At 44.1% G+C, this 21,271-nt stretch overlaps 1 protein-coding gene across 1 annotated transcript; it reads left to right on the top strand.

Moving 5' to 3' along the window:
• Window positions 1-1,278: 1,278 nt before the first annotated feature.
• On the top strand, window positions 1,279-8,399 carry LOC117640178 (heat shock 70 kDa protein cognate 4-like). The gene is made up of 6 exons (XM_034376475.1): window positions 1,279-1,432; window positions 2,817-2,946; window positions 4,119-4,363; window positions 5,518-5,769; window positions 6,400-6,747; window positions 8,043-8,399. The coding sequence occupies exons 1-6, from the start codon at window positions 1,355-1,357 to the stop codon at window positions 8,361-8,363; spliced, it is 1,374 nt and encodes a 457-aa protein (XP_034232366.1). The 5' UTR covers window positions 1,279-1,354; the 3' UTR covers window positions 8,364-8,399.
• The last annotated feature ends 12,872 nt before the right edge of the window (window positions 8,400-21,271 follow it).

Below are 21,271 nucleotides of genomic sequence, written 5' to 3'. Positions count from 1 at the left end.
ATTAAAAAGTCAATAACGTGCTGAGAGTGTAAGGGGAAAAACCACCCCAAAAAACCCTTTGGGGCAAAAATGGTTTTGGTTTTTGGGGGAAAAAGGGGGAAAGGGAAACCCCCCCCATTCGGGGGGGGTTGGTTGAAGTCCCCTTTAAATTGGCTTTTTGGTTCTTTCTAATAACCCCGGACTTCCCCCTAAAAAGGGGTTTCAAAAACCCTTTGCTCTTTTTTTGTTTTCCCCCAGAAGGGTTGGTCCCCCTTTTTTGGGGCCCGGTGGTTTGGGGTGCCCCCGGAAACCACGTTTGGTGGTGGCAAAGTTCCCGAAAACCCCAATTTTTTGGGCCCTTTTCCAAATGACATTGGCTGGGGGGAACCCCCGGGCCGTCGTGGGTTCCCTGGAAACGGCGGGGCCCAAAACGCGGGGCCGCCGCGGGGGGGTTTCCCCGCTGCCGGGCCCCAGGTCCCCGGAACGGGTCTACTTAGACCTTCACCTTTTGTAATTTGTAAAGAACTGTTATTTTGGCATGCACATTTTACGAAAGTGAATCATTTAGCGTTCTGCTGTACTGTTGAGTACGGGTGTGTTTATCATTCTCACTAAAAAAAATTCTCGTTTTGAAACGGTTTTGGCCTTTAGCGTCTGAGACGACGCACTACTTAAGCCTAATCGTGCTGAAAACTACCAATCTTTGCCCTTCAAAAACCCGGGCCGTCCAGCGGCTGTAAAGCCATTCTGGCAGGCTCTTGATCGGTCTCATACTGTTCCCCTCGGTACCAGCTGGTACTATGGCTGAATGAGCGCGCCGCAGGCGTATCGTCAACAATGCACTAGCGGCGTAAAATTCCTGTTTCAGCGCGTTTCAACTGTGGCAAAAAGGTACGGAAAATTCTGTTAATTTTTTTGCCAGGATTCTCCATAGCCCGCTTATCAATATTCTCCGTAGGCTCTTACAGTATTCTCCGTAGGGCCGTACAGTATTCTCTGTAAGTCCGCACAGTCTTCTCCGTAGGACCAGGAAGACTATAGTCCCACGGAGAATACTGTGCGGTCCTACGGAAAATACTGTAAGAGCCTACGGAGAATATTGATAAGGGGGCTACGAGTTGTTAACAGAATTTTCCGTAGCTTTTTGCCACAGTGTCCGAAACCTTAAATAAGGCTTGCTTTAGCCCCCCCCCCCCCACCACACACACACACACACAACACCATAGCAAAGTTGTTTGATAGCACTTTTAAATTTTGGCATTTCTCAGCCAATTATTCATTTCATTCTTGTTTGTATACCACAGATGCCAAACGAATAATCGGTCGATCCTGGACGGACGGCCATGTACAGGATGACCAGAAAATCTGGCCCTTCATGTTGGTGGAAAAGAGCGGCGCGCCGTGGATCCTGGTCGACGCCGGTGACAAGAAGGAGGTCTTTGCCCCGGAGGAGGTGAGTGACTGTGGCACCGCATACACTGATAGAAGAAACAACGGAAAACGTGCGGACCGTGTCTGGTGAATTGTTAATCGGGACCTCCACTACGATGCCGAAAGTCAGACTGGTAGCCAGAGACGAGACAAAAGGGTATTTCCAAATTTTTGGCCAGACCTGAAACCCTCGCCAAAATTCGGTCAGACACAAATGTATCGCCATTTTGTGTCGAGACATTTTCGTCTCGCCGTATCATGGTCATACTTTTCCGTGCTACCTGCACCGTGAAAGGCTTCTCCATTTTGTGACGAGACATTTTCGTCTGACCAAATTTAGGCGAGACTTCAGGTCTGACCAAGACTTGGCAAGACTGTCGGCTGTCTCGCCGTATTTCGATGATTAGGCTTTCCATTTAATTTCGGCTACGAAGTGTAAGCCGTTTGCTCCACGTTGCAAGGTTGAGACATTTTCATTTGTCTGATCATTCTGTCAGTCACGGTTTGTGCACACATGCCTCCTATGGCTTGCCCTCGTAGAGATTTTGCACCACGCTGGGTAGTCCGTTGAGACATCGGGCCACGCGCAAAGTGTCTCACACATCCAGCTGGACATGGTCTCAGTATTTAAGCCGGAGACACTCGGTTCGCACAAATAGTATGAGCTTTCTCAGATGGATGGCACTTACCGACTTGGAGACAGGGGCGGTCTCGGCGATGATAGGCCTTTCCTTATTCAGATCGGCAGCACACTGTATAAAATTATGTGAAAGGGTCAAGATGTTGTATTTCTTAGATCAAAGGCAAGACTCGTTTTATAGAAGTAGCGGTCGCACAAGTGTTGGGAGCGGAGACAGCCTAGCATTGCAACAATTATAAATTAGCCGACTTAATGGTCAAGCCTATATGCCTACCCCGCAGTAGCCACTTCTAGGTCCAAGGTTGTTGTACGCCAGCGTGGATTGTGAAACAGGCCATGCGAGACATTCGTCGCAAGCCTTGTTCGACAAACGCGGTCGGGTAAACTACTTGTCAGTAAACGCTTCAGCTGTACGGAAATTAAGGACACGTTTTGCGTGCACACTAAACGTTTTTGTGCAAATTTTGTATTAGACATCTTATTTTTTTTGAGCTGATGAAACTTTTTGTGCAAGTTAGCGCGATTTTGCACACCAGTGGGGTAATATGTGCAATTTTTCGTCCCTTCATTGTACAAAGAGTTCATTTGCACCAAAAGCTGTGACGTCTCGTTGAAAATGGTGCATGAGTCATTAAGTATGTTCATGTTTACAGGAGATCCACATAGGACAGGGTCTGCGGAGTACCGTAATGACTCGGAGAGCCCGAACTTTCTGGTACCCCATTTTCCGCACATTATCCGTTATGGTCCCCCCCCCCTTTTCCAGATTTCTGCGATGGTACTACGGAATCTGAAGGAGACGGCCGAAAGCGCGCTTGGCGAGCCAGTGAGCAGGGCCGTCATCACTGTCCCCGCTTACTTCAACGAGCGTCAGCGGCAGGCCACCAGGGTCGCGGGTGAGTCCAGAAGATTCTCCCTGAAAACGGCGTTATTCGGCCGCTTTTAGCATGCTTGTAAAGTTTCTGAGACACAGGCAAGTACACAGTTAAATATGCAAACTAGCCAAGGACGCATTTGCAAGTGTGCTGCGTAGAGAAGTAGCAAGTGCTGAAGATGTGATTAAATTAGGGACTTTGGTGGTTCACCCTACATGCCTACGGACTCCTTGTCCATGCCTGGACTTCCTGTCCATGCCTGTGGCCTTCTTGTCCATGCCCGTGGACTTCCTGTCCATGCCTATGGACTTCCTGTCCATGCCTATGGACTTCTTGTCCATGCCTCGATCTGGACTTCTTATCCATGCCTAATGGACTTGTTATCCATAACTGTTGTCATATTTGAATATTCACTGCAAGAAAAAGTGTGGATAGTACAACAAATGTACAAAACAAAAACTGTACAATAAAAGTACAACAGGGATTGTAGAAAGTACAACGAGAATTGTACAAACCACAACGAGGCCTGCACTGCCCAGCACTCGTCATGCCGGTTCCATTGTACTTTGTACAACAATTGTTGTTCTTTGAAAGTACAATAAAAACCTGATAAAAAATTTGCCAGAAATTTGTGTACTTTTGTTGTGGTTATTTCCTGCAGTGTTGAATTCATAAATTGCGGTCCATTTCCATAATGTGCTCAAGCATTTATGAAATTGTACCTTATTCATGTACAAATTTGCATACTTAAACCCAGTACAATTTGTACATACTTGACACACTCTCAGACTCGTATTGACTTTTTTTCTCACAATTATTGACTTTTTGTCCTTTGCTTACGTAATTCTTTAAGCAGCAATAATATGTTGTATTTCCTTTGTAACAATTTACAATATTGTTCACTACAAAGACTAAATTGTCATCAATTATTGACTATTTTTGAAGTCAATTGCGTATTGACTCTTTGTCAATTGCGTGTTTACTCTTTGTAAATAGCCAATTGACTTTAAGTCAACATGACGAACGAAATCTTACGTAGATATTCAGGAAATAGTACTTTTTATTGCTGTGGAAACTCTTTAACAAAGGACAAAAAGTCAATAACAGTCTGAGAGTGTAACAATGGAACAAAAATCAATAACAGTTTGAGAGTGCACAATTCTAGAAATATTGTCCCTATTTCCCGTTGGCAGGCCAAATCGCTGGGCTGCAGGTGCTGGCCATGATCAACGAGCCCACCGCGGCCGCCATCGCCTACGGCCTGGACAAGAAGTCCGCCAGCAAGAAGACGGTGTTCGCGTTCGACCTCGGTGGAGGCACCTTCGACGTCTCCGTCATGGTCATCGAGGGTTCCGAGTACAGGGTTGTGGCCGCGGGTGGAGACACGCACCTCGGCGGCCAGGACTTCGATACCCGGCTGTTACGCCACTGCATCGCGGTGAGTAGTGACGCTGGTAAAACTACACTCTCAGACTTGTACTGGAGTTTTTGTTAAATAACGTATGGACGATTGTGCGCATTAATAAGCGTGTGAACAGTTTTTTTGTTGTTTGTTGTCGATCAATTTCCTCTTGACGAATATGTTAAGCTTCTTAACAAGATCCTATTAATGCGCACAAACGTCATAAATGTCGCCAAATCGGCATTCTTTCATGCATTGAGGGGAGGTTCTGATGAAAATGCTGTTTTCTCTTAAATAGGTCCCACTGTGAAAATATGTTAAAAATTTGTTGTCTTGTCAAGTTATCATTAAAATTTTTCATTGGGGAGGCACATTCTATGCCCTGAACCCCGTCGCAGAGCCTTTTTCTCCTATTTAGGCTATAGCTTTAAAAATCTTCTTGCGCATACTATTTTGTCGTAAAAGGTTTGCTTTGACATTTTTGACTTCTTCGATTCATTTTTAAAAGATGCCGGCATGCACAACTCAAAATGTACTTATCATTTTTATTCCCAAGCTTCCTAACCAAGCATTTCAGTATAATTGATCAAAAATGTACAAAATAGACAAATTTTAGGGCCTTTTCAGCTAACAAAGCTTACAATTTATATTTTAATGGAAATTTTGAGCTATGCATGCGGGAATCTTTTGAAAATGAATCGAAGAAGTGAAAAATGTCAAGGTCAACCTAGTACGACAAAATAGTATGCGCACGAAGATTTTTTAAGGTACAGCCGAAATAGGCTCAAAAAGACTCTTCGACTGGGTTAAGAGCCTGGCATGTGCCTTCAAAAGTCAAATTTTAGTCTTCTCAAGGAAAGATTTTATATTCGAAACAAATTATGACAGTGGGATCCGTTTGGAAAATGGCAAGATTTTCACCAGAACCTCTCCTTAAGATGAGGAATCTGGGCGTATAGGCCTGTCATGCTTGAATTCAAGTCTGGACGGATAACGCTGGAAAACTAAAGGTAATAAATACTATGCTGTAGTTCACCTGCACGCTTGATTCGTAGTGATTCCACAAGGAGCACACCTTATGGTTTGAATGTATTTAGCTTGCCCAAATTCAGCTTCAACGGAAGAGGAAGGCGACCATAGGTTTTTTAACTTATCTGTGACAGGCTGCCTTTGTCGATTTGTTCCCGCAGGAGATCCGCGAGCGGCATGGAGTAGACTTGGAGGCGCTCAATGACCTCCAGGGGCTTCATGACCTTCGGAAGGCTTGCGAACTGGCCAAGCGCAAGCTTTCTACGCTCCCGGAAGTGCCCATTGCTTTGTACTTCGCGCGCCAGGGTGTCGGCTTCAACACCAAGATCAGTCGCGCCCTTTTCCAAGACCTTTGCGCTGACCTGTTTCAAAAGACCCTGGACCTCTCCAAGGAGGTCCTGGCGGATGCAAAGGTGCGTTTCCGTTTCCCCCTGTCCTTTTGGCACCTCGACCTGCACGTGGGGTCTGAACACGATGAACAGTACGAAGTGTATACTTTGAAAATCGGTTGAACAAGCAAACTTTGGAGAATCCTTACTCTGTCATGGACTTGCCGAGAGTTACGGTTCATCTTTAACGTTTATGATGACGATGAAAAGCACCCCTCTGTGTGATTTAAGTTAACGATCCTTGCACTGGATACCCAAGTGCTTCATGTGTGCACACTGAGAATCCAAACGCCATGAATATAGCGCCACCCATGCATTAGCCTAGGGCATTTTCGGGATGCATTGCACGTAAGGTGCAATATGGCTATGGCATTGCATGTATGGTGCATTATCTCAGTGCACGAACTATTTTTGGTCCTTCAAATAAAAGCAGCTTGTTGTATCAAAGTACTACGAGCATACATAAGCTTTCAAAGAAAATACCTCGTAATTTACGAAACATTTCTTAGTACAACTACTAATTTACTTTGTTGTACAAAGAAATCGTTCGCAAATTACGAGGTATTTTCCTTGAAAGCTTATGTATGCTCGAAGTACTTTGATAAAACATGCTGCTTTTCTTTGAAGGTTTTAAGTTGCATTTCGGTTTCACAGGTGGGTTGCGACGCCATCGACGAGGTGGTGCTGGTTGGGGGCTCCACCCGCATCCCCAAGGTGCGCACCATGCTGTCGGAGCTCTTTGGCTGCAAGGAGCTGTGCCGGTCCATCAACCCCGACGAGGCGGTCGCCTACGGGGCCGCGGTGCACGCCGCCGCCCTCACGACGGACTCGATCGGCGGCACCAGCGCGGTCCAGCTCAGGGACGTGACCCCGCTGTCGCTCGGGGTCAACCTCGAAGGAGGGGCCTTTTCGGTGGTCATCAAGAGGAACAGCCCCATCCCCTGCAAAAACACCATGAAGTACGTCAACGTCTACGACAACCAGACTTCAATTACAGGCTTTGTAAGTACTCCTTGCAGGGTCATGCTGTTCAAAATTAAAGCCTTACATCTCGGTAAAGTCAGGTTGACTATCTTCATAAAAAAAAAAACCTTCAAATTTTTAAAAAAGATTTGATGTTTTGGGTACGCACATTCACCCTTCATAACTTGAAATACTTCCTTGTGCTGGTAGCATGATCCTGGATATTATGGAACAGTGACTTTACCATTTTATTAAGAAAGGCTAAAATTTCATCTTGCGCTCAAAGTTTCTTTGACAAGAATTGAGACCAGACCTCAATCTAGAACGCTTCACTTAAACCACTTCTATGGTCCAATCGACAAAAGTTAAAAATTTTGTTTTTATTTTTGTCTTAGGCCGTTCAAAGTTTCTGGTCTATATTTTCGGTCAGGCCATAGAGGTGGTTGAAGTGAAGTGATCCAAATTTTTTTGAGGTCTGGTCTCAACTTTGGTCAAAGAAACTTTGTGTGCCAAATGAAATTCTATCGTTTTTTAATGAAATGGAAAGATGACTACCATGTCGTCCAGGATCATGCTACCAGCACAAAGAAGTATTTTAAGTAACAAAATATGAATGTGAATACCTCGGAATACCCGCAACACCAAATCTTGCAGAAATGTTTTTAAAATGTGTATTTTAAAAGATGTTCAACCTAACCTAACCTAGCCAAGATGTAAGGCCTTACGGAGAGGCTCTACTTAAAATCCTACATTTTCAAATTTAGTTCCATTGGTGTTAATTGCTGAGCGATGGCGATGTCAGTTGCTCGAATAAATGTTCAAAGTTGTGATAATTTGGCGACTTAAATTTGATTTAACCTATTTCACGGTTTGTTATGTGAAAGCTCAGGATGTACGAAATGTCCAGATCAATAGTTTGTGTTGAAACACTTGGCTTAGGAGACTTTTTGAATTAACAACGTGAATTGGTTTTAAAGGGCTTTTGGAGCTACTTATTTATCACCTGCTTCACTATGATAAAGTCATACCAGTATACCATATTCTTCAGTTGGAGAATTTAAACAGTGCATCAGAATTTGAAAACCGCCAAAATTTCAGTAGAATCTTTCTGTTAATATAATTGAACCGTTTTCCTGCTGACCTCATTCGAGAAGCAACAGAGCTTGAACAATGGGACACACAATATTAACCTCAGGAAAGACCCGTCCTCAAAATTTAATTTCCGGTAATTTTAAAAATTTGAAACGTTACGGAAAGTTGACTTGCATGCACGCGTTGATCCGCGTTGATCAGACCTCTTGCTGTAGCCGTGATCAGTGACAATTCTGCTTCAGATATACCAAGGCGAGCGCCTCGTCGCTAAGGAGAACCACTGCCTGAACAAGAAGTACGTGGTGAAAATACCTCCCAAGCCTGCTCGTGAAGCCTCCATCAACGTCACCTTCGAGATCGACAGGAATGGCCTGTTGACGGTCACAGCCGTTGATCCAATAACCAACAGTCAAGACCAGGTTCAGATCACGCCCTTGGAGGTACATCTGAGCGAGAAGGACATTGGTGACATGATTGAAAAGGCCAAGCGTTTCCAGCGGCAGGACGTCGAAAAGCTGTCCTTGATCCAACAGTCACTTGAAAAGAAACCACGGTTGTATTAAGTTCTTATACTGAAAATATCTAATTTTCGGAAGGTCTATTATGGTTTTAATTACTTAATTATTGCACAGATAATTTCAACAAAAGATACGTTTGTTTTTTTGTCTCCATTGTGTATTTATTATCGTTGAAAAGTGAAAATTAAAAATCACTTTTGAAAACTTCTGAAAGTTTTATTTTCTGGTCTACCTAACTTTTTAGCAACTCGATAGCTTTTGGTGTGAACGTTACTTATTATTCAGTGGACATTAAGCGGATGTGATGCAGTATTTGATCCAGGAAGCGGAAGAAGGGAACAAGTTGACTTATCACCAAATTCAATTTTTATTGTATTATTGTGCCTCAGAATGGATTACATCATGGCACCAAATTATTTGACTTAATCCCCAGCAAGTAAGGAGAAAATCCACTTTTAAATAAGATATAACTCAACTTTACCCCTTTTACGCTCTCAATTTTGCGTCAAATGGAAACGACTCAACGAAAGTCAACATGACTCCGATGAACACATTTTTCATAGCAGATAAAGCACTTGTGTTTTTAAGTATCTATGGTGGAAAGAATCAAGTCAACTTAACCCCCCTTCATTTTAAGAACTTAAATGGTAAAAAGAGCCCAGTCCAGAAAATACACCCGAGTAACAAACACCTTATGCAGACCATAGTTCCACTTGACTTGTCTCCAAATTCCACTTCGTTTAGGAAATATTGTTGTTCATCTCAAAATTTAACTTGTGCTTCTTAGTCAGTTATCATGCATGACATTCATTTGTTTAGTTTTACTTTTCCCTGCTGACAGTTTTTATGTTTCTCCTGAAAAATTGCCAAAATGGAGTTATCTCCTTCCGCTTCCTGGATCATTTTCTTCCTCGTGGATTGTATTCTACTCGCTGAATTGAAGTCTCGTGCGCCGCAGACCTGGCGCTTTCTGGTGTCACCGGGCGTTGAAGAAAGGACTTCAAACTTGAAACCAGGCGCACTCGGTTGACCGCCGTAAAAGTCTCGTTCCTACACTGTGCGAAAAAACCACAGTGAATCCCGTTAATTTTTTGTCGTGATTTACTGTAGTTAAGAACACAGCATTTACTGTGCCTGGCTACAGTATGAACTGTACCTGGTACAGGATATTCCGTACTCCACTCCTGTGGTACAGTAAATCCCGTACGAAGTACAGTAGATCCTGTAAAAAAAAATACAGTAAATCCTGTACTCTGAACTACAGTGACAGCTGTACTAATCACTACAGGGTTTACTGTGATTTTTTTCCCACAGTGCATGGAACGGGATTTCCCGGTAACGGAGTCGCTCACCGGTCGGAGCAGAAAGGAGCCAGGCTGCAGGCAAGCGAGCGCGCAAGTGAGCTCCCCAAGCTCCCCCTGTGGAAAATTTTAGAAAATTCCCCCGAGCGCGTACCGGCGCCGCTGGGGTCCTCGGCCGGACGCTTCGGGTGGGATCGGGGCTCGAGCGCTCTCTGTTCGGCCGACCCACGGTGGAGGGAGGCCGACGAAGTCTGGCAAGCCTGCGGATGAGTCTGTCCGTCTGTCTGTCTGCTGTCTGTCACGTCAACACGCAGAGCAGAGCGGACGACGACGCTAGCGAAGGGACGCTGGAAGCGACTTCTGACTGGGCTGAAGGGGGTCCCGCACCACCACCACGAGAGTGAAGCACTGCAAGACTTAAAAAGGTGAGAGTGCATTTTGAGAGCTAAGAAAACTAATATCTTTATGCTAGTAAAAGATAATTCGCTCATGCTGGTGAGCAATTCTGAGATTGGCTATTAAGGAGGGGTCTAGAACGTGACACCTTTTGAGGGTTAGGCTGTTAAAGTATTTTTATGTACAGGGAGGCATTACAAGGTTCCGAGGGGGAAAGCACTCGCGAAATAGTCGGGTCACTCTGTCCGTAATAGCACGCGTAATAGTGTGCGTAATAGTAGCGTAATAGCTGAAATTCTCAAAATTTGATCTATTTTAGGGTTTTTTTGGTCTGTTTTCAGCTAAATCGCTATATTTTGAAGCGTAATAGAGCGTTATAGGCGTAATAGTCGGGTCGCAGGTTTTAGGAGTGATTTCCCCCTCGCAAGGTTCCGATATCAGGCCAGCACACGGTAAGCCTCCCTTTGCTGGATCGAGCATGAAACATTCTAGCATGTTCTGAGCAAGTTGTGGCCCCCTGCTGTGTAGGGGATAAGTTTTCTTGACACCCTTTTAGGTACACAAAACTGTGTTAAGGGGAGGTTCTGGTGAAAATCTTGCCGTTTTCCAAATGGATCTCAGCTTCATAAATTGTTCGGATAATAAAATCTTTCTTCGAGGAGACTAAAATTTGACTTTTGAAGACACATTCCAGTCTCTGAACCCAGTCGAAGAGTCTTTTTGAGCCTATTCTGGCTGTATCTTAAAAAATCTTCTTGCGCATACTATTTCGTTGTTAGAGGTTGACCTTGACATTCTTCACATCTTCGATTCATTTTCAAAAGATTCCGGCATGCAAAGCTCAAAATTTCCATTGTATTATTAATTAAAAGCTTTATTAGCTGAAAAGTCCCTAAAATTTGTCATTTTTTGTACATTTTTGATCAATTATAGTTAAATGCTTGGTTATGAAGCTTGCGAATAAAAATGTAATTTACATTTTAAGTTGTGCATGCCGGCATCTTTTAAAAAAGAATCGAAGAAGTGAAAAATATCAAGGCCAACCTTTTACGACAAAATAGTATGCGCAAGAAGATTTTTAAAGTTATAGCCTAAATAGGAGAAAAAGGCTCTGCAACTGGGTTCGAGGCATAGAATGTGCCTCCCCAATGAAAAGTTTTAGAAACTCCTTGGTAAGACATCAAATTTTTAACTTATTTTCACAGTGGGACCTATTTACTAGAAAATAGCATTTTTACCAGAACCTCCCCTTAAGTCATCTTTAGTGCTCTCGTTTTTTTAACAAATGCTGTCCAAATGAATATTTAAAATTAGCTTACAAATATGAGAACTGAGCCAAGCTGTCTGAACCTTGTACTTCTTGAGTAAAAAATGTCTACGCAAATATTTCAGTCACTGCGGAAGCTTTGTATGACTCAAGAATGAATATGACTTAAAAGTTCAAGATAATGATCTGAAGTCTTTCAAAGGAGGCTGTTCACAGGCATTTCTGCAAATTTGATTCAGCTTTAATCAAATTGAGACGACTTGTCTCATCTGTGGTAGGGTTGTGCTGGAAGAGTCGAGTTACTACCTCATTTTGCCATGGCCGTTACTTTGGGATAAGTCACTAAAACTACAAAAATACTGTGATAGATCATTTTTCTCAAATTATTAGGCACTGGGATGTTTCTGCTGTGCTATATGCAACATGCAGTCGAAATATTTGAAAAAATAGTTAAATATGAAATTTTGATGTCTTAAAAATGTTTTTGACAGGATGGAAATGACAAATGACAGGTGAAAATTCTAACAGTTCTTTTTGACCTGATTCCTCAAGAAGGAGGTCCCAACTCCTATTACTTTCTTAGTTATGGAAGTTTACGTTCTCTTTTAGTCGTTCCTCTCAAATGCTCCTCACGACGAAGGCAAAGGCTACTAATCCTCTGATTTTGGCTATTGAACCTTCAAAGACATAGAAAACAGATAACGTTGCCACACTAAAGGAATCTCAGTCTGAAATGAACTGCAAACATTATTTTGTTTTCAGTTTTCTTTTAATATGAGAGACTTTTGCACATTTTTATCTTATTTTTTTATTTTATCAGGAAAACTAAGGAAGATATTGAAAACAAGGCACCACTATCTTTTCCCTATATTTATCCTCTTTCCTACTTGTTGCACGGAGAATTTGGGAGGAAACAACTTTAAGTTAATGTTAACATCCATAACTCAGAAACTGAAAGGAGACAGGGCCTTGCTTTTAAGGAATGAATTTATGAAATGGAAAGGAACTTAGCCCACAAATCGAGACTTCTGACACAAGATTTTATTGAAACTTATATTGCCATTGTTTTTACTTTATAAAGTATCGAACTTATCTCCTCAAATGTGAGAGTGAGAAAAAATATCTCAGATTTGAAAAAAGCCCAATTTAGCCAAAACGCTGTAACAAAAATTTTGGCGAGGTGCTATGGTCGTACCCTTGAAGCTAGAAGGTAGGGCTCTGGCTGAAAATAGTAAGAATTCTATTCTCTCGAAAGTCCGGTCGACCGGTTGCCGTCGGCATAGTAGTTCCCGAGAGCGAGGGGGGTGGTCATGGTGCCCCAGTGGTCATGGTGCCCCACCCTCCCTTAATGTTTCCGCACCATCACAACTGTTTCGCACATGCTGCTTGAAAATTTAATGTTGAAATGTTGAAATTGTATTCCATCTATAGTTGTTAAGCTCCGAAATCCAATTCACTCCAGGATCATTTTCCCATACTTTCTCTCCTTATGAAGTTTACAATGTAGACTAATTAGCATAAAAGAAATCCTTCTGGGAAACGTAAACCATCATCAAGTTTTAACATTTTTTCTCTCCGTATATTGGACAAATTAGTTCAGTTAAGGGGAGGTTCTGGTGAAAATGCTATTTTGTACTAAATGGGGCCCACTGTGAAAATTTGTTAAAAATTTGATGTCTTATCAAGTATTTATTAAAATTTTTCATTGGGGAGGCACATTCTATGCCCTGAACCCAGTCGCAGAGCCTTTTTCTCCCATTTAGGCTATAACTTTAAAAATCTTCTTGCGCATACTATTTTGTCGTAAAAGGTTGGCTTAGACATTTTTCACTTCTTCGATTCATTTTTTAAAAATGCCGGCATGCACATCTCAAAATGTCCATTGCATTTTTATTCGCAAGCTTTCTAATCAAGCATTTCACTATAATTGATCAAAAATGTACAAAATAGGCAAATTTTAGGGACTTTTCAGCTTAAAAAGCTAATAATTATTAGTATAATGGAAGTTTTGAGCTATGCATGCCGGAATCTTTTGAAAATGAATCGAAGAAGTGAAAAATGTCAAGGTCAACCTTTTACGACAAAATAGTATGCGCAAGGAGATTTTTTAAGATACAGCCAAAATAGGCTCAAAAAGACTCTTCGACTGGGTTTACAGCCTGGCATGTGTCTTCAAAAGTCAAATTTTAGTCTCCTTAATGAAAAATTTTATATTCGGAACAAATTATGACTGTAGGATCCATTTGGAAAATGGCAAGATTTTCACCAGAACCTCCCCTTAAGTTCATATCATTTGGTGATTTCATGTATTACATACAACATACTTCATCACATCGAAGATGTATGTACTTCTCATTTGAGACTTCCCATGGTCGGATCTTCACCAAATTTGATATGCAGCCTCCTTGGTAACCCTGAGAACCACCCGGTGGCAGCAAACCTGGGGGGTCGAGGAGGATTTCGGCATCGGATGTAGCTAGAAGGGCATGTAGGGGTATTTTTGGAATCGGGGAGACGAGACAAAGCCATCGGTGCTAGTTTCGAGCAAAGCGGAGAAGTTTAGACTCTGGTTCAAATCCCGGTGGGGTACTTAAGATTATTTTTAAGTCAAGTGTTGCATCGTATTTAAAGTTTTCTGATGGTGCTGATGACGAAAATATCGTTGATTTTGACCCAGAATCAGATTTAAGGTTATTGTAAAGTGAAAAAAGTGCAAAGGGTTGACCACTCAGCTCAGGAGTGTACACAGGATTACTGATTACCAGTGATTACCTACAAACATACTAAAAAAAAACTCGATAATTTTGGCCAGCTAAGAGCATTTTGGCCTGATTTCATAAGAAAAGAAAAACAAAATCCGATAAAAACGGCGAAACTAGCCAGTTTTGGTGTGTGATTACCAATGATTACTGGACGAAGTGTACAAACGATTACCAGAGTGGGTAACCCCTTGAAAAAGTGCCTATATGACATTTTTCAATACTTGTGACAGATGTCTCAATTGAGGGGTAAAAGTACCTTTCTGTTACATCAACTCATATCCTAAGACTAGGGCCCCAACTCCTATTAGTTTCTGAGTTAAGGAGGTTTCCGTAAACTTTTAGTTGTTTCTCGCAAATTCTCCTCACGATTAAGGATTGGCTACCCAGTCTTCAGATTCTGGCAATTGTATCTATTTTTAAATACGAAAAAGATAGCGTTGCCCGTTCTTTAATATCTGACTCAGTTTTCCTGAAAAACCAAAAACAAGACTAAAGTGGTGCAAAATCTCACAAATTTGAAGAAAAATAAAAATTGGCCAGCTTTTACAGCCTTTCTGACGATTTTAAATCTCCGCTGGAAAATCGCAGTACCAGGAAAATTCATTTCCAGAAAAACACATTTCGAAGACAGGCGATTTTCACCAGAACTTTTTCTTGGAAAAGCGAAGGAACCCCCTTTTTTCGATTCCCGGAGTCCCGCCAACCGTCCCAGCAGGGGCGGACGGGGCCGGGGGGGCGGGTTGAGTATTCCCGCCCGGGCCGCGGGCCCCGGGGAGGGCCCGGGCCGCAAGCCAGGGGCCCGTCGGGGCCGCCGCGGGCCGGCTTTGCGACCGTGGGCCAAAGCGGGGCTGCGGGGTCGGGTCGGCCGTGGGCACGAGAAGGGCATGCCGCGAGCTGCCTGCGTGTCCTGAGAGTGATTCCGGTTCTGCACTGTGCACTATGAGAGGCCATCGGTCTCTCCGAGTGAGCTTTCGCTCCGCAGAGGAATTAGTCAACAGCTCGGGCCACGGCCGTTAGCTTCAGCCTCACTTGGTGTGGGGCGGGGCACAGTGTAAAAACAGGCAGAAAAAGTGCGCGTTGTTCGTAAACCACTGTTTTCTTATGAAACGATGCAGAATGAAGTATTTTAAGATTTGGGGTTAAGGGAGTAAAGGTAGGCAGCCACCTCAGACAAAACACGCTTTTATCGACTGTTAGAGTCTATTTCCAGCAATTATGATTTTGGGCAGCCAAGCTCTTCTCGACACTTTAGTTTGGAGTTTTCTCTACAAAAGGAGGCCCCCCCGACCTGCAGAACGGAGGAAATGGAGACGTGTGCCTCCAAAGATCAAAAGACGGCTTTTTACTCGACTAGTTTCAGTAGGCCTATGTTTTCGGCAAATTTTGAATATTGTAAAATAAATTCTTTTCAAAACTTTCTTTTTGAGCCGTATTATCTGTCCGATCGGGAACTGAAGATATAGTGCCTCCATGGATCGAAAAACGGCAAAACAATTGCAAAAAACCCAAAAAAATCAACTTAAAAATTTGAATTTAGTCGAAAGAAAAACATGCTGCACTCTAAAAAAAATGTCCTGTCAACGCCGTTAATTTTTACCAATGTTTGCTGTTATGCAATTCACGGCGTTTGCTGTGAACTAGTTCACGGCGTTCACTGTGATCTCGGTTACAGTGTTCACTGTGATCTGGCCACAGTAAACGCCGTGAATTGGAGCCTGATTTGCAGTCCTGCGGTGCTCAGCGGCGTCAAACTCACAGTGTTTACTGGGTACCAGATCACAGTGAACACCGCGAACAAGATCACAGTGAATCCCGTGAGCAGTTCTCAGTAAACGCTGTGAATTGACCTACAGTGAAAACTGGTAATAAAATTTAAAGGCATTTACAGGACATTTTTGGCAGAGTGTGTGCCGTTTTTTTTTGTTTTTTTTTTGTCTTTTTATCTTTGGAGGCACATATCTTTCTTTTCCCCACCGTAAACAGGCCAGCCAAGAGAGGTCTCATTTTGTACAGAATACTCTAAACTGAGTCGAAAAGAGTTGGGCCGCCCAAACTCATATTTGAAGGAAATTAACTCGAACTAGTCCGAAAAAAAGCCCTGTTTTTTAACTTTGTTAAGGTTTGAGCTGCCCCCTTTACCTCCACTGTGGCAAAAGGCTACGGAAAATTCTGTAAACAGCTTGTGGTAATTCTCCGTAGCGCTCTTATCAATATTCTCCGTAGGCTCTTTCAGTATTTTCCGTAGGACCGCACAGTATTCTCCGTAGGGCCCTTTCAGTGATCTCCGTAGGACTATACAGTCTTCCAGGTCCTACGGAGAAGACTGTGCGGACTTACAGAGAATACTGTACGGCCCTACGGAGAATACTGTACGAGCCTACGGAGAATATTGATAAGAGGGCTGCGGAGAATCCTGGCAAAAAAATTAACAGAATTTTCCGTACCTTTTTGCCACAGTGTCACATCTCATCACAGTGGGTTTATGAAATATGTACCATTGTAATGTGTGACCTCTCTTTATGCCCTTATATTGCATTTTCATAAAATGTATACTAAAATAAGGGGCTTATCTAAACCACCTCTCAGAACGCTGCTTTGGCATGAAAACTGGGGAAGACCGGCCCGGGGTAGGGTGGTCCAAAAAAAAGTGAAGTTGCTCGGATCGCCAACGCCGCCCGGCTTTGGATTCTACATCGAAAATATGAAAAACGTGTTTTTTCCTTTTTCGAAAAAATGATTTTAGGACCTCCGCAGAGCCCTCAAAGTTTTTAACAGTGCTATAAAAAGGAAAAAAACGTAACTTGGTCATTTTTTGACCGATTTTCAAAAACGAAACGGGGATTTGTTCGTTTTTAAAAGCTTATTACGAAAAAAAATATGCCCAACCCTCTTTTTGGTTTGCCTAACTTTCAGGGGCAAAAAATGACTAAATTTCGGCCCAAATTGGCAATAGTTTCAGTTTGTAGGCCGCTTCAGCCACTCCAAGTGCACCCTGTCAGCATGGCGGGGGGCCCCCCCACAAGGCAACCCCCTGAACAGAATTGGGATGCCGAGTGCAATTTGCCTACCTCCCAGAGGCATCAAATTGTGGATTTCTTCGAAAAACTATCAAAACTGATGTCTCTTGGGGGCCCCTGGGCACTCAGATGGGCACACTTTCACACGGTTTGATACCCACACTACGTGATATGAACGTTATGGACGTTGTTGACGCGAGGGACCGCAAACCACGCAAGGCCACAAAAAAAAAAACCCTCAAAATGAAGGAATTTTCTAAATTTTTACGTTTTTTGGTCCTGAGAGGTAGGCATGAGGTGCTTAACAGTCCATTCCTATTCTTTGTTCTTTTTTCGTAGTGCGGGTACCGAACCGTGTGAAAGGGTGCCCATCTGAGTTCCAGAGGCCCCAAGAGACATCACTATTGATAGGGTTTTTGAAAAAAAACCACAAATTTGGGTGCCCCTGGGAGATAGGCAAATTGCACCCGGCATCCCAATTCTGTTCATGGGGCTTGCCTTGTGGGGGGGGCACCCCGCCATGCTGACAGGGTGCACTTGGAGTGGCTGAAGCGGCCTACAAACTGAAACTATTGCCAAATTTTGGGGCCCAAATTTAGTCATTTTTTGCCCCTGAAAGTTAGGCAAACCAAAAAGAGGGTTGGGCATATTTGTTTTCGTAATAAGCATTTAAAAACGAACAAATCCCCGTTTCGTTTTTGAAAATCGGTCAAAAAATGACCGAGTTACGATTTTTTCCTATTAATAGCACTGTTAAAAACTTTGAGGGCTCTGCGGAGGTCCTAAAAATCATTTTTTCGAAAAAGGAAAAAACACGTATTTCATATTTTTCGATGTAGAATCCAAATCCGGGTGGCGTTGGACGATCCGAGCAACTTCATATTTTTTTGGACCACCCTACCCGGGGGGGGGGGGGGGGGGCGCTTGTGGGTCGGGGCCGTCCGATGAATTTCCCGCTCGGGCCGTTTGGGTCCCAGTCCGCCCCTGTCACGGAGAGCTCCAGGGTCACGGAGAGCGCCCTGTCGGACTCCGGAGTGCACTTCCTCCCCGACGAGACCCTCATGTTCATCTTCAGCCTGCTGTCCGACGCCGCCACGCTGCTCGACGTGCTGCCGCTGGTGTGCAAGCGCTGGTGCCGCGTGGCCCGCGACCCGGCCTCCTGGGCCGGGGTGCAACTGTGCGTCTCCGACAACTACGTCAAGAGAATGGACGAGGCGCGCCTCTTGCTGCACGCGCCGGCCGCCAGGTCCTTGACGGTCCAGCCGTTCGACGTGTACGTCGTGCACCCTCCCTGCGGGATGCTGCGCTCCGCCTTTCGCCGCAGCCGCGTCGTGGTGAACCACTCCATCAACATCCTGCAGAAGGGCTGGGAGATGACCACACGCGAGCCGACGGGCGGTCGGAAGGCTGCCGCCTCGGCCGCCGCCATGGCGCGGTTCCTGGCGCGGCAGTCGAGCTTGCGCGAGCTGCGGCTGTTCCTGGGCCGCGGCGACGAGGCCGCCATCCTGCCCGTGGTCGCCACGCTGCGCCGCCTGCGGTGCCTGGCGCTGGTCACGGCGCCGGGCGTGCGGTACGACGGCCAGCTCGCCGGCCGGCTGCCGGAGCTCCACGATGTGGAGGTTCGCGCGCAGGTCCCCCGGGACTACCGGGACCCGCACCCTCCCAGCGGCCTCCTCGGCGACTTGGTGCGCGGCGCCACGGCGCTGCGCTCGCTCTCCGCCGACATGCCTCTGGGCGCCGACCGGGACGCGTGCGCCGCGCTGCGCGACTTGGAGTACGTGTGGCTCAACGTGTACCAGGACCTCGACGGCGGCCTGCCCGCCATGAACGACGCCGCGGTCCGCGCCGTGCGCGACGCCTTCGAGTTGGTGCACTTGGTGGGCAGACCTGAGTTGCTGTCCGGCGTGGTCGCAGTGAGTAGCGACGAGCACGCCAGGTACCCGGTGAGGGTTCAAAACCGGTGCAACGCAGTGATGGCCGAGTTCGCCCTCAAGATGCCGGAAGCGTTCCTGGAGTTGTTCATTGACGGCCCGACTTGCCTTATTTGTGACGATCTCGAACCCTGGGACTGTCCAGGGCGGAAGTGGCCAAAGTCCATCGTGGACGAAGAGTGGGACACGACGTCAGAGTCTGAGACGGAGATAGACTCAGAGTCAGACTCGGAATACTGAGGGAGGGGAAGCCGTCACCCGTTGTTTGTTATTCTCATGTCAAGGTTAGCACACTTGGTATCCGCACCGGGGAGGATTTACTAGAGTAACTCCACCCCAAGGTGGACCGAAATCTGGGATTGGGTCACGGATTCGGTTCAAACTTTGTGGGTTCAATAGGTACCACTAGGACCTATCAGCCCTAAAAGGAAAGTTGGCTAGCTCAAATAGAACCTGAGATATTTGCATTTTTCTAAATTTGACTAATTTAGCGGAAAAATGTCGCTTTCTGATTTTCTTATGGTAAAAGTTGTTTGCTTAGTTCTGGCTTATGTTTCTTCTTTCTAGTCATAAAAAAAGAAGAAAAATGGTGGTAGGCCAAGTTTTGTACGTTGCTTGGTTTGGCCTACTCGAGCAATTTTGTCGAATTCATCGAAACTCTCGTACCCAAAATACTCCACCTTGGATTTGACCCTGGTAAGTCTCATTTCACTTCTTTTACTCTAATTAACAATTGCTATATAGTCCCTAGCACCAACAATTCCATTTAAGCCAGAAAATCAAAAACACATTTTTCAATTTTCTACTTTGACCTAATTTTGTCGCTTTTGTCAAGGTTGGGGCTTCTACATGAGCTTGGGTGATAGGAAAGATCCTCCCTGCCCTCAATTTAGATAGTATCAACACAAACAAAGAAACCCAAACTCAAAGTGCACTAAAATTTTATAAGGAAATTGTTTCGAGCAAATTTTACAAGCTTACGAGGGGTGTGAGGAATTTAAATCGGAGGAAAATGTGATGCTTCAGCCAAAAGTGGATTTGTGGTTCATTAGTTACCTTTCTCTAGTAGGATTGGTGCTCTTTTAACCATGAGAATGTTCCTCCTTGTTAATCAGTGATAAAACCCCCATTCGGTATGGGGCTGTTGGACTTACGATTTCAACGCATTAACAAAGTAATGACCCATTTATTTTGGTTGTTCGCAGCGTGTAAGCTGAACCCCTTGGTCTTAAGTCATCCTGTTGGTCTCAAAAATTAACAAACCAAATGGAACCAGGCTGAGTAATAGAGACTAAGCGGTTGAACTTATACGTTGCAAACAACCTAAATAAATGGGTCATTACTTTGTTAATGCGTTGAAATCGTAAGTCCAACAACCCTATACCGAGTGAGGGTTTTATCACTGATTATCAAGGAGGAACATTCTCATGGTTAAAAGAGCACCAATCCTACCAGAGAAAGCTAACTAATGAACCACAAATCCACTTTTGGCTGAAGCATCACATTTTCCTCCGATTTAAATTCCTCACACCCCTCGTAAGCTTGTAAAATTTGCTCGAAACAATTTCCTTATAAAATTTTAGTGCACTTTGAGTTTGGGTTTCTTTGTTTGTGTTGATACTATCTAAATTGAGGGCAGGGAGGATCTTTCCTATCACCCAAGCTCATGTAGAAGCCCCAACCTTGACAAAAGCGACAAAATTAGGTCAAAGTAGAAAATTGAAAAATGTGTTTTTGATTTTCTGGCTTAAATGGAATTGTTGGTGCTAGGGACTATATAGCAATTGTTAATTAGAGTAAAAGAAGTGAAATGAGACTTACCAGGGTCAAATCCAAGGTGGAGTATTTTGGGTACGAGAGTTTCGATGAATTCGACAAAATTGCTCGAGTAGGCCAAACCAAGCAACGTACAAAACTTGGCCTACCACCATTTTTCTTCTTTTTTTATGACTAGAAAGAAGAAACATAAGCCAGAACTAAGCAAACAACTTTTACCATAAGAAAATCAGAAAGCGACATTTTTCCGCTAAATTAGTCAAATTTAGAAAAATGCAAATATCTCAGGTTCTATTTGAGCTAGCCAACTTTCCTTTTAGGGCTGATAGGTCCTAGTGGTACCTATTGAACCCACAAAGTTTGAACCGAATCCGTGACCCAATCCCAGATTTCGGTCCACCTTGGGGTGGAGTTACTCACTATTCCTTCAGAAATTGAAACAACGTTCCGTTTTACTTTTCAGTTATTGAGTTGGAGATTTTTTTAAAAACCATGAGTTGTTT

The sequence above is a fragment of the Thrips palmi genome, unplaced genomic scaffold (genome assembly GCF_012932325.1).
Source record: "Thrips palmi isolate BJ-2018 unplaced genomic scaffold, TpBJ-2018v1 HiC_scaffold_12, whole genome shotgun sequence".
NCBI lineage: Eukaryota > Metazoa > Arthropoda > Insecta > Thysanoptera > Thripidae > Thrips > Thrips palmi.
This window is presented reverse-complemented; position numbering and strand designations above follow the sequence as displayed.